The 13,734-nt window shown below is 43.6% G+C and overlaps 1 protein-coding gene across 1 annotated transcript in view; it reads right to left on the bottom strand.

The window, feature by feature from the left end:
• Positions 1-13,734, bottom strand: part of PRKCH (protein kinase C eta) — a 420,060-nt gene that overhangs the window by 19,211 nt on the left and 387,115 nt on the right. Inside the window, exons 12-13 of the mRNA XM_025391616.1 lie at positions 1,877-2,015; positions 993-1,181 (exon numbers count right to left, since the gene is read on the bottom strand). Of these exons, the coding sequence (XP_025247401.1) occupies positions 993-1,181; positions 1,877-2,015 (328 nt within the window). The remainder of the gene's footprint in view (positions 1-992; positions 1,182-1,876; positions 2,016-13,734) is intronic.

Raw genomic sequence — 13,734 nt, 5'->3', positions numbered from 1 at the left:
GGCACAATCAAGCCTTCAGCCCCAGTACACAGTGACCCACATAAAAAATGTCCTTGAAATGGCACTGATTATAGGGCTAGAAGTTTCTAAAGAGAAACAAGTCTTTCAACAAGATAGCAAATATTTCTCACATTTTGCGTTTGCCTCAAATTACTGAAAGGATATAACTTAAGGATAGTAATTCTTATGCCATAGATACTATCCAACAGAATATAGATTGTTCTGATTTATCCCTTTTCGAACAACTGATCTTTTATTTGCCTTTATATCCCCTCTGCATATAGTAGGTGAAAAAACATGATTTTAGAACTCAACTAATGTGGTTACAGAATTGACCCAAATTACACGTACTTTATTTTCAACATAAAGGCGTCCAATACATGTTTTTCCTCAATTCAAAGGCGTCCAGCACAGTGCCTTAAATGCACACACAGAAAAGACTTTCTCAACGTGATCCATTACAACACTGCACCTGCAGCCTGGGCGTGGCACCTGGCTTGCATAAGAATAACTTGGAGGCAAAAGAGATCTGCAGAGGTTTGGAAAATCTTCCTTCTCCTCTCCCAGCCCTAGGAGAAAGGCCCTTCATCCTGCTCCTTGAAGATGCCAACAGAAACACAACTGATATAATAACAGGCTGGGAATGGCATTCGCTTGACCCAAAACTCTGGCGTGGCCTGACTGTATGAAGGGGAAACATCACCTCCCCTCAACTAAAGTTTGAAGTGCTAGAAATACTTGCTATTTGGCAAACAAAGTTATCAAGGACTATCAAAATTGGCCCCAAAATAACTATTGCATAAGAGAGGGTGTATTGCATAAGAGAGGGTAACAGCCTGAGAGAACTCTGGTTCTTTGCTTCTTTAGATTAGAACACAAATTTTAGTTAGAGCTAGTGGTTTACTGGTGGGAGGCACTGAAAAGACACCAGAAGCACATAAAACAAGCTGGTCTGCAATAGATCAGAAGCTAGCTGAGTAAGCCAAACTTACAGATTTGAGGATCCCTGTGGCATCTTCATGGAGCCAGGTAGGGTAGACCACCTCGTCATTCAGTATGGCCTCAAAGAGGTCATCTTCATTCTCTGCCTCAAAGGGCGCGTGACCGCAGAGCATCTCATAGAGCAACACGCCCATTGCCCACCAGTCTACTGCAGGCCCGTACAGCATTTCCTGGAGGATCTGTGCAAAGGGGGCAGCGGGAGAAGGTGGTTCATACATCAGATTAACAAATGTGTTCTTCATAACTAGGGAAATTGATGCACTAGGAAATATCAAAGTTTTTTTTTTTTTTTTTTTTTTTTTTTTTTAAAGTCTCCTGTGCTAGCATGCATATTTCATTCCACTTCTACAGAGTGGTCTGTTTTCCCTGTGGTCAACTCAGAGATGCCTTCTCCGGTATGGTGAGCAAATATTTATGATTGGGCCACAGTGATGGGCTCGTGCAGATCCCAAACAGAAAGGGTTCTGGAAATATATCAGTGAGGAAAAAAAAGGAGACTGGGTTCACTCACTCATACGGGAAGGATTCAAGAGCCTTTCTTTAGTTCTGCTAAATGATGCTGAAATTAAATCACTAAGTAGAGACAAAGAGGAAAATAAATAGCCATGAGTGGCGTTCACTTTGTCTTCATTTAGTGCTAAAGCCCAAAGCAACTGCAAAATCTACAAATTTTTTTTTTTAAACTCAAATTCTTATTAGAGTGACTTAGGCCATTTGCAGCCATCATTTGCCCAATGAGCCATAAACGAGTCTAGAGGTGTCGGCTTTCAACACTGCTCCCAACGCTGCAGCACATAAAAGCAGCCAGTGGCATTTCTGGTCAGAGTTACTGGAGAGCTCAGATTTCAGAGCTGCATCAAGCAGCTGCACTCACCTCTGGAGCGATATAGTCTGGCGTGCCACAGAATGTGGCCGTGGTGACGCCATTGCAAATCCCCTCCTTGCACATTCCGAAGTCTGCCAGTTTACAGTGACCCTCGTGGTCCAACAGGACGTTGTCCAGTTTCAGATCTCTGAAAGATACAAAGAGCAGCATGAGATAGGGCAGCCGGACCCCAAACCATCCACCTCTCAGAATGGGCACTCACACACACACACACACACACACACACACAAGTACGGCCACATGCGGCCATGTGAGCTTCTCTGTGCTATCTGGATGACAAATTTAGATCAAGTCTCAGAATTTGCCTCATGGCTCCAAGATGATGGGCCCATTAAGAATGGGCTAACCACAGGAAAATGTGGGCTGTCCTTTAAAAACGGAGGGCAGAATGTGGCTTTTCTAGGCTTTCCACTTACCTTGTACTCAGCCTATCCCCCACCCTTCACTCTAGCACCCATCTCTACCCATCAGAGTCAGAGTGAACACCCATAGGGGAGGTGGCCACTGTGTGCCAGGGGTGGTGACAGGCACTAGGAGCACAGCTGATCTTCATCTGCAAGGAACTCACAGTGTAATGGGAGACAAATATTTCCTAGGCTAGAAGCTCCATGACGGCCGGGATTGTGTTTATGTGGTTCGCCATTATGCCTGGCATAATGTACTTAAGAAATACTTGTCAGCCGGGTGCCTGTAATCCCAACACTTTGGGAGGCTGAGGCAGGTAGATTGCTTGAGTTCAGGAGTTTGAGATGAGCCTGGGCAACATGGTGAAATCCCATCTCTACAAAAAATACAAAAATTAGTTGGGCATGGTGGCATGCACCTGTAGTCCCACCTACTTGGGAGGCTGAGGTGGGAGGATCACTTGAGCCCAGGAGGTTGAGGCTGCAGTGAGCTGAGAGTGTACCACTGCACTCCAGCCTGGGCGACAGGGTGAGACCCTGTCTCCAAAATGAAAAGAGAGAAAAAGAAAGAAGTGTGTGTGTGTGTAAAACAAATAGATATATATCTTATATACAGACACACACACACACATATGGACAGGATAGACAGGGGAGGGGCAGGGGAGGGGCAACACACCAATTGCTGTATCATCCTAGTGGCATAATGAAGGTATGAACCAAGTGCTACGAGAGAAACATAAGAGAGAACAATTCCTTCCAGTGGGAGGAGAGAGAGACAGCCTCACAGCAGAAGTAGAAGTTGAGCTGGGTCTGAAAGCATGAGTCAGAGTCTCCCAGGCAGAGAAGGGGGAGTGAGAAGGCCGCCATGGAGAGGCGGATGGGGCGGGGACATGGCAACAAGCCCAGTGGTGTGGCTGAGCAGGTGGACTCAGAGAACCCTGGGTATGGTGAGGAGGCTGAGGGGCGGGCAGCACAGGACACAGGAGTGCTGGGGCCATGAAAAATCTCAGGGCTACAAGGAAAGTTAAGTCCTTCAAACCATGAAGGGTCCTGAATGTCACACTAAGGAATTTTGATTTTCAGATATTAGGCAAAAAGAACTTCCTGATGCTCCCTAATTAAGAGAGTAACTGATTCCTGGCTGGACAAGAAAAGATCAGTTAGGGGAGGCTGAAACCGTCCAGGGAAGAGATGTTAAGACCTGAACCAGAACAGTGATGAATGGAATGGAAAATAAGGAGTCAGTCAGGAGAAAGGAAGCAGGGCTTTGGTGAAAGCAAAATCAGTAGTAAGGCTTGATAATCACTTAGAGATGGGCAGAGAGAAGCAGCAGAAATGACTCCTGGGTTTCTGTCTTAAATCCAGTAGGTTTGTGGGGATGTTAACCAGGAAAAGGAAAACCAGAGTGAGAAGAGGGTTTGTTTGTGGGTACCCCAGGTGCACAAGAAGCCTAATAGATTATGGAGACTCTGGTTCAAGGCATTTTCCACTCCTCCTCCAATCCCTAAGAGCAAATTCACGTGGAAGGAAGTGAATACTCAGCAGCAGGATTGTTTAGTAAAGAGTCCTCAAGGTCGGCAGGAACATGGCCGTGTACTGATAAAGCTGTCTATAAATAAAAGGCAGTGCTCTCTTAAAACAACCCGTTTCCCAGCACAGGCACAGGGTTCTCCTGTTGCCAACCATTCCCCAGGGCACTGTTACAGAGGGAAGGTGGCACTGCTAGCCTCCCAGGCACAGTCTAGACCGGACAGAGCAGCAGCTTGGCCTTTTGGGTGAGACATTTACACTTTGGTTTTTAAAGGAACAATATGCTCAGAGGCAACCCACATAGGCTGATCAGTGACGAGGAGGCTGCAGGTCACTAGGGTGGCCTGGAGCTTTGTGGTTAACTGCCATTGTGGGAGGCTGCCATGGCCTTGGGCCGCCTGGAGCCCCCCTCGCTGTGGCATCTTCACAGTGGCTGCAGCTGACTGCTCTTTCTGGAGTGTCACATTCACTGTGGGTTGTATCAGGGCACTTGAGGTTCTATTTTCCTGCCTCAGTGTGAGAATCAAGGTCTGTTGGCCTGCATGGCCCAAGGCAAAAGGTTGGTGTCTGTCCAGCCTGGATCACGTTGCTGGCTTGGAGGAGGTAGGTGATGACAGAACTGGCATGACTGGTTTCCACACAGTGTCCTGTGAGTTGATACAGCCTGGCCATGCAGGTCTTACAGAAAATGGCCACTAGAAAATGCCCAGGAATGGAAAGCAAGTCTGGTATTCCAGGAATCCCCAGTAAGTGTGGTTAAAGCAGCACAGCTTTCATGGCACAGATCAATGGAACGTAGAACAGACTTCTCTGCTCTTAGCAGCAGCCTCCCCAGGTGTCAGGGGCATAAGGCAAAGGCATGCTGAGTACCTGTGCACCCACTTCAGCGAAGCAAGCTTTCTGTGTCTCTAACCCAAACCCAGTCCTGGCTCCAAATCAGCCCTTCTCCATGCAGAATCCCATGTCCCATATAAGTGAGTGTTTTCAGTGGGCTGATTTGTGGAAGCCGCTTCCTCCCCTTGCCCCACCACACACACACAATATGAGCACAGCCAATTTAACCTACAAGAGGTTGCGATCACAGCAGCGCAGGTCGGGAGCAGGGGTGAGGATGACTGGGGTCCTGTCCAGTGAAGGAGGCCAACACTCTCAGTTCTTCCACAAGTGTTTTCTGACTTGGGAGGCACTATAAGGCCTGGGTGCCTGGCTCTTCTGGGGCTGAGGGCACACAGTAGAGAGGCACCTGGCTGAGGTTGGACACACTAGTCTGCAGCCCCAGGAGAGAGCACAGCCGGGGGGACAAAGCCCATGAGCCCAGCTTTATCGACACTGTGTCCTAGCCTGACAAGCCAGGCCTGTGTGGACCTGAGCCCAGAACACTGTCACTCACATTTCCAAACAAGGTCACTGAGTTTCAGAATTTTCCCGAAGCCAGTATGCCTGCTGAGGTCTTGGAAAGGATCTTCTTGGGCAACAGAAACAAGTGCTAACAGAAATCCACAACGGTCTCAAGAGTTGACCCGCAGTTGCTTAAGAGCTTGTGACTAATGTCCCAGGTAAGAGGTCTGACTGCTTATTACTCAGCTGCTGTCATGGGCAGCAGGAATCGCGCAGGGAGGGAAAGTGCTGGGCCATCAGTTTTGTCCGTCAACTATTACAATCAGCTCTGCATGGGGAAGTCTTGGGACGCAGCTCTCAGAAGACACAAGTGGGCAAGACAAGAATGTGACTCATCCTGGTCACAGGATGCCCGAGGCCACAAAGGCAGGTTAGACACCTTAATCCTGATTTCAATCTAATTTTAGGCATTCTCAGAACTGTATGAGCCGTAAAGGAAACGCCATGGCTGTTCTCACACCAGGTGCTATCTAGTAAGACAGATCACTCAAACTGGGATCCCAAGAGGGTTCAATAAAGAGCATAATGTAATTCCCGGTTACCAGTTCTGCCTTCAGCAAAAGTATCTCATACCTGCTCTGTGAAGTCTGTCCTGATGTCCCCAGAGAGTCACAGTAATATCAACTCTGCTACTAGGGTGCCCAGTTTGTACTTCTATGATAGCACACCCTGCACTGTATTCCAGAAGGCTCTGTCTGTGCATCTGTCTTCCTTCTTAGCAGCTCCAGCATGGTCCTGGCAGGAGGTGCTGACCAAAGGGATACACAGAAGCATTTCAGATGGACCCCAATATGACTGCCCTGGCCAACTTGGAGCCTATCTTATTTTTAGGGGATGGAAGGACACTCCATAAACTTTGCTCCAAAGTACTTAAACTTATAAAAAGCCACATGTTTTACCCCTTAGAGACAGACTCGAGAGGGAAAAGAAGAAACCTGAAATCAAAATTTAAATTCTTCTCTTTGGTGAAGCTGGAGAAAGAAAGAGATTTTGAAGGGTCAATTATTAAACCACGAGGATCCAGCAGAACACTTATCCTTGTGCTGGCTGGCATCCAAACGGAAGAGCAGAACACGGAGGGGTGACTCAAACAAAGCCAACGATTACAGAGCCATTTACAGTCACGGTCAGCTTCCACTCTAAAGGGAAATCATGCCTTTATTTTTTTTGTTAAAGCAAAAGAAGTCACCCTAAGCCTCCTGACTTTAGTTTGAAATATGCAGAGGTCAGTTTTTGGCTTAGGAGTGCCTCAGCTTCCTATGCCAACATGTAACTCAGCAGCCGAACTTAACGAGGCTACACAATGAAGATTACAAGTTCATACAGGGCAGAGGCTCAAATCCTAAAATGCCAAAACCACAATTACCGGCTCGCCATTCATTTGAGCACCGGTATTTAATAGCTACAGCTTTTGTCATGCAAGCATAGAAGGGTAGAAAGAGTTATTCTATCCTCTGTGCTTGTCTGAAAGCTACATTGTTCTTGCTGGGTAATCAGGGTTACTTAAAATGCCCACAGTAGTTTCAGAGAGAATTCCCAAGTGATTGAAGACAAAGGAGATTCAGAAATTGGATTTATTTTGTTTCCACCATAAGCTATCCCGAGAGTAATAAAACAGATTGACATGAGTCTTACTGCTTAGATCACTAGAATCAGTTACTCTTCCAAAAGAAATAAAGGAAAGCGAGAGGAGAGCTGGCTCCTTGAACAAGAATGAATCTAGGAGGCTATTTATATGAACTATTTTTAACATATTTTTCAACTTTCATCATGGGAAATTTCAAAATAGACAAAAGTAGGGAGAATGACACAACTCTCATACCGATCAAACAGCCTCGGCGGCTGCCACTGCACGTCCAAACATGTTCCCTCTCTACATCGACTCCCTCCCTCCCTGATCCATCTTTTATCAGATTATTCTGAAACAAATCCAAGACATGAACTATGTCATCTATAAACATTTTAATATCTGAATCTAAAAGATAATATTTAATAAAGTACAACTTTGATATCCGTTATCATAAAATACACAGTCAATTTATGATTGTCAGCATACTGCCATTTGTCTGTTGCTCCTTTGGGGGTGGTGAGTCTGTGGGTCTGTCCAGAAAACGTGGAAAAAAGCTTTTGTGAATAACAACAATAACAGTGTCTTCAGTGGTGAACATACACTGAATGTTCATCAAATGCTAAGTGCTTTATCCATATTATTTTATCCTCAAAATAACCCTATGAAGTAGGCTCTACCCCAAGATCATATAGCTAGACAGGGGTAAAATCAGGATTCAGATTTACTTCTGCTCACCTCCAAGGCCTGGGCTTGTAACTTACTACACCAGGCCCAATCCCTTCTATGTAGTGGTGTCACTGGCCAATCCTCCTGACAGACTGTTTCCCGAAAGGACTTTAATTGAAACAAGAACCACCTGAGAGAATCAATAAATATCCTAAGATGGCACTACGATAAAGGGATGTTTTATGCATATTACTATGAAATGCATCATCGAAATACTGCAAAGCAAGGTTCTTTTCTTCTTCTTCTTCTTCTTTTTTGCTTTGCTTCTTAGCTTGTGCATAAATAAAGAGTTCAATGGATTTTACAGTCCTTGAGGATATAGGAATAGGGGAGTACACAGCAAATCTCTCAAGTGGTCAAATGTGCAGATCATTTGCTGCCTTCCCCTGAGGAGGAGGAACTAGCATGTAGGTAAGTGTGAAAAGGGGGCATCTGCCAAGTGAGTGAATGTGGGTTATGATCTTAATTTCAGAATAAAACTACTTAGGACTGGCTTGTGTTTCGAGTGTCTCGGTTTATACTTAAAATTGTTTCAAAGCAAGACTGATTGTATTAAATTGGCAAAAGACTTTTGAAAAGTCACGGAATTAGCAAAAGCATAACATTTGGTTTCATCTTGAGTTAGACAGTAGTGCCATTCAAGTATCACCTGACATGAGATATCCATCCCTTCACCCACCCAACCGTTCTTTGAGTATCGTCCATGAGCCTGGCCATACGCCAGGATCTTGGGATACAATAGTAAGCAAAGGGGGCACCATCTCTACCCACAAAGGGGTTAATATATGGTGGGAGAAGCAGACAGATCACCATACAAGTAAATTTACAATTATCAACTGTGATGAGTGCAATGAGAAGAAAACATGGGAACAGATCAAGGGATGGCCTGACCTAGCACTGGGGGAAGATTTCCCAGGAAAGTGACATTTGAACTGAGCTGTGAAGATTATTAACCAAATGAAGAGACAGAAAGAAGGCAAAGTGAGGGTAAGGAGAATTTCAGAAGGAAGGAACAGAGGTGAGGGGGTTCAGTCAAGAAATGAAGACTAGTGTGGTTGGAGTCCTGGGTGGCGAGAGAAGGGAGCATGGAGACAGGAGAGAGCAGGGACCAGATGAGGCAGGGGCCAGTGAGGATTTCAGTCTTTAGCCCAATAAACCATGGAAAACTCTGACTCAGGAGAGGGGTGATATTAGATTTTCATTTTACAAGACTCCAGATCAGAGGAGTTGAGAATGAACATGAGGAGATCATTTGGGAAACTACTAGAGTATCCAGGAGATAAATGATGGTGGCCTGGTATAGGGAGGGCGGTAAGGTAAAGAGAACTAGATGTGTCAAGAACTACTGGGGGAAAGCAACGGAATTTAGTAATGGAAGGATATAGGGGATAAAGGGAAGGAGGTATCAGCAGGTTCTCGATCACAGAATTTATTTTGGACAGATTGAGCTACTTTTTTTAGACATACAAGTGGAGACATTTAATAAGCAGCTGAATACACATGGCTAGATGTCAAAGGGAAGGCTGGATCAGAGCTACAAATCTGAGTCATTACCTGGGTGTGGATGAGTTCACCTCGGGAGAAGGAATGAAATGAGGAGAGAGCCTGGGACTGAGCCTTGGGAAGAGGATCTCCTGAGGCCAAGATCTCTGGTCTTCTTTACACTGAGACTACAAAAACTAGTGATGAATTATACTCACAGTAGGGTAGTGGAGCTGTGTACCTAGAGAGTGGGGCCCAAATCTTTTGCCTCCATATGGGCTATCTATAGTCCAGGTAAGCTTTAAAAAGATTAAGGCCGGGCACAGTGGCTTACGCCTGAATCCCAGCACTTTGGGAGGCCAAAGTGGGAAGATCACTTGAGCCTGGGAGGTCAAGGCTGCAGTGAGCCATGATCACACCACTGTACTCCAGCCTGGGTGACAGAGTGAAACTCTATCTTAAAAACCAAGTAATTAATAAAATAAAAAGATTAGAAAAATATCAACCTTGTACATTCAGAATAACTCAATGAATTCTTTTCAGGTTAAATTCTCAATCTCTGCTATGTGATGTGATACTCTTGTGAGTGTAAAATTAAGAATCTTATTTTACAAAGATATTGGCTGCTGCATCCTATGTAATTAGCAAAAAACCTAAATTATGTATCAATCATGGAATGGCTAAATTATGGTTTGTCTATGACAGAATCTTATGAAAGCTGCCAAAATTTTATGAAGGACTAAAAATGTAAGGAAATGTTTATAACAGAATCTTTAAATGTTATTTGAAAATGGTTTTTTTGATTATAAAAGTAATATTTTCATTATATAAAATTGATTATTCCTGAAAAAAGTACAGAGAAAATGATGATGGGTTCAAAGTCTTCCAATCTTTTCTTCTTAATGCTACACTAACACAATATTATACAGCAACATACTTTTCTCACTTAACAATTGTCTTGGACGTATTTATACCTCCTATGCCTCTGGCTCATTCTCTATAATGGTTGCATACAATTCCATTATAAAAATGTACCACAATTTAACCAGTTCCTCTACATAAACATTTGGGTTATTTTAAATTTTTTGCACCTTCAAACAATGGAGTAATGAACATGATTTGCACACTTGTAGGAGTGTTTATTTAGGATACATTTTTTTAGAAGTGGAAATGCCACATCAAAGGGCATAAATATTTAAAATTTAAACAGATGTAGAGAAATTGTCTTCCAAAAGGGTTGCATCAATTTATATTCCCACCAGTAGCACATGAAAGTGTCAATGTTTTGGCTTCCTTGTTCAGGCTAGATGGAATCATCCTTATAATTCTTGCCAAACTGCCAGTGAAAAATGAGCTCATTGTTTCAACTTCATTTTTTGACTATTAATGCAATTAAGCTTTAAGAAGAATATACGTTTAAGGGCCATTTGTATTTTTTCTTGCCTATTCACATGGTTTAACCATTTAAAAACTTGAGTTGTTTATCTTTTTGATTATTTTTTAAGAAGCTCATATTACGGAATAGTAATAATTTGTTATATTGGTTGTATGGGTTGTAAATATTATTGCCTGGTTGAAGTTTTGTTTTGATATAGTCCAGTTATCAATCTTTCCTTCATAGCTTCTGGGTTTCATGACTTACTTATACAGGCTGATACAATGCTAAGTGAAAGAACAGGATACAAAGTTATATTTTCAATATTCTCTTAATTTTGTTACAATTGTGAGGGAGAGGGATAAAGAAAAGGAGAAAAGACAGGAGGAAAAAGGAGATGAGGAAACACATAAAAGTCTATTTCCAAGTGATATGCTTATGAGTGATTTTTGTTTTCTGTTTTGGATTTTCTAAATTTCCTACAGGAATCATGTGTTACTTTGTTAACCAGGAAAAAAAATCATTAAAATGTGTTTACATATTCTAGCTTTAATCCTTTTTTTTTTTTTTTTTTTGTTTCTGTAGTATTTAAGGCCATAATTCCCAAGGAAGATGTGCAGGGAAAAGGACTCACTGGTCAGAGTGGAAAGGATTTCTTTTGGAACCCAGGCTCCAAGGGAATGTTGGAAAAAAACATCTTATTTGCTTAGAGAACCTGCACATTTGTAGACTTAGAATTGAACTTGTTGCCATCAGTTCATTTTTTTTTTTTTTTTAACCACAGAAATTACTTAGTGTCTACTAAGTGTCTATGATTGTTGTGGATGGCATTTATATTTTCAATAGCTCCACAATGTGTCCCTGAAGTCTGAATGAACTTAAGTATGAAAATGAATTTCCTACTAAAAGCAGCAGCATTCCTAATTATTAAATGAGGTCCTTATGCCATTTCTCCTCACAGACACTTAATCTGGTGTTCCTGAGACTGACCTATTGGAATATCTGCTGAAGACCATGTATATGAGATGTGAACACTCATCATTATGAGGCTGAATGCAAAATAATTCATTTTATAATGAAGCAAGTCAGTAAAACAATATCCAGCCCAGTAAGTGTCACCAAGGCTCTTCTGAGGCTCTTCCCCACTACCCCCTCATACCTTCTCCCAGTAGCTACTTGGGATGAGAAATGACAAAAATGACTCTTATTTGAATCTGGTTATTTTACCCTCTTTAAAACAGAGCCAGGGCAGGAGAATTGCTTCAGTCTAGGAGACTGGGACCATCCTGGGCAACATAGTGAGACCCTGTCTCTACAAAAATTTTATTTATTTATTTATTTATTTATTTATTTATAGTCTCATTCTGTAGCCCAGGCTACAGTGCAGCAGCGTGATCACAGCTCACTGCAGCCATGACCTTCTGGGCCCAAGCGATCCTCTCACCAGCTATCCGAGTAGCTGATATTCCACGCATATACCACCGGCTAATTTTTTAATTTTTTGGAGAGATAGGGTCTCGCTGTATTGCCCAGGCTAGTCCCAAACTCTTAGGCTCAAGTGATCCTCCCTCCTCAGTCTTCCAAAGTGCTGGGATTGCAGGTATGAGCCATTGTGCCCAGCTATACAAAATTTTTTTAAAAACTTAGCCAGGTATGGTGGCACACTCCTGTAGGTCCAGCTACTTGGGAGGCTGGGGTGAGAGGATTGCTTGAGCCCAGAGGTTGGAGGGTACACTGAGCTATAATTGTGCTACTGAACTCCAGCATGGGCAACGGAGCAAGATCCTGTCTCAAAAAACAATAATGAAACAAAGAAACAAACAGGGCACAGGCTCACAAACTAATTCCCATAGACTAGGTGTTGGTCTTCATCCTGTTCTGGGTGTTCGATGCCCTTGACACGTAGGCAGTATGTTCCCACCGTCACCACTGCAGATACACAGGACCAACTTAACTTGAGCAAAGGGACTGAGAGATTTCCCCTCACTTTGTCTCATGGTAGAAAAAATAGACCAAAAAACCCCCATTTGCTAACTCTCTGGACAAATACAAGAGGAAATGAGTTTGATAAACATCCTCAGTGTACCAAACATACATCTCCTTAGGACCATCAAATAAATGAGCCATCGAGCTGACAGCTGAGCCTCATAATTTTTTTTTGTTTTTTTTTTTTTTGCATTCCACATCCCCTATCACCATCCCACCCAGGAGAGCTGAAATTCCCTGGCTAAAGCAGTGCAAATTTATTCAGCAGCTCCTCACAGTACTTTTATTTTATGGTTGCCAAGAAAACCTCTCTCACGGACTCTCCTTGCCAAAATGCTCAGACATGATACCTGGCAGCGGGTCAGCTTATAGATGCACTCAATGATGAAAAGTAGGAAGGCCAGAGGACTTCAGGCAAAGACACCAGGAGACAACAGACCCTTGGCGGCTAAGGGTCTCCTGACCATAGGGCCTTGCTCTGATAACACAGACTGGATGCTGTGGCCAACGGTACACTTGGACCTGACAGTCCAAGGGGCATAAAACAGCCAACAAGCCAAATATCTTCCCCAGTGCAGACTGCCAAGTGCAGCTGACCCACAGAAACCACTGGGTCGGCTTTGCTTCCTGGAGGCAGAATCCAACAAGGAAATGAAGGTTTTCTGACAGCCAGTCACCTAAGGGCAGGAGGACAAACAGCATCCAAGAGCCACGGCAGATTCTGAGAGCCACCAGCCAGGAACAGGATAGGTATGAAGGACCCCTTACTGGCTGGCTGCCTGCAGGGCATGCGCATGAAGATGACAGAATGGTTTTGAAGATGAGTAATCAGAACTCAGTTCCCTCTTTAACATTAATATCTTAATCACAACCAGGGGTGGTTGTGGCACAGAATAAGGATGGGCAAGGACAGATGGGTCCTGCTAGCCTTATGTTGGACACATGGCACCAAGACCAACAAACGAGTTCATAGAGTGAAACTATTAAATGTTCCAGGGCACACAGTGCTAGGTAAATGCTAGCCATTATCAGCACTGTCACTGTGGCTGTTATTAAATGGATAAAGCTATGGCTCTCATCCTCAGGAAGGTAAGCCAGACACCTGAGCTGTCATACAAATACACAGAGCAAAGAGTAATGAGATGTCTTAGCCTGTCTACCCATCCTGGTCCCCTCTAATGGAAACAGTGCTATTCTTACTAGAGGAATACAGACCCCTATCAGCACTGAGGCCAGTTCCCTGAAGACACTCAATTGTCAGAAAATAGCGATGTCCTTGCTTTGCCAGCATTGGAATTTTTCTTCGACTTGGGAAAAGCAAGCAGTGAAAGTTGCAGCCATTTGCTATCCCAATGCAAGGCTTTGCACAAAGTGT

This window comes from Theropithecus gelada, chromosome 7b (assembly GCF_003255815.1).
Source record: "Theropithecus gelada isolate Dixy chromosome 7b, Tgel_1.0, whole genome shotgun sequence".
Lineage (NCBI taxonomy): Eukaryota > Metazoa > Chordata > Mammalia > Primates > Cercopithecidae > Theropithecus > Theropithecus gelada.
This window is presented reverse-complemented; position numbering and strand designations above follow the sequence as displayed.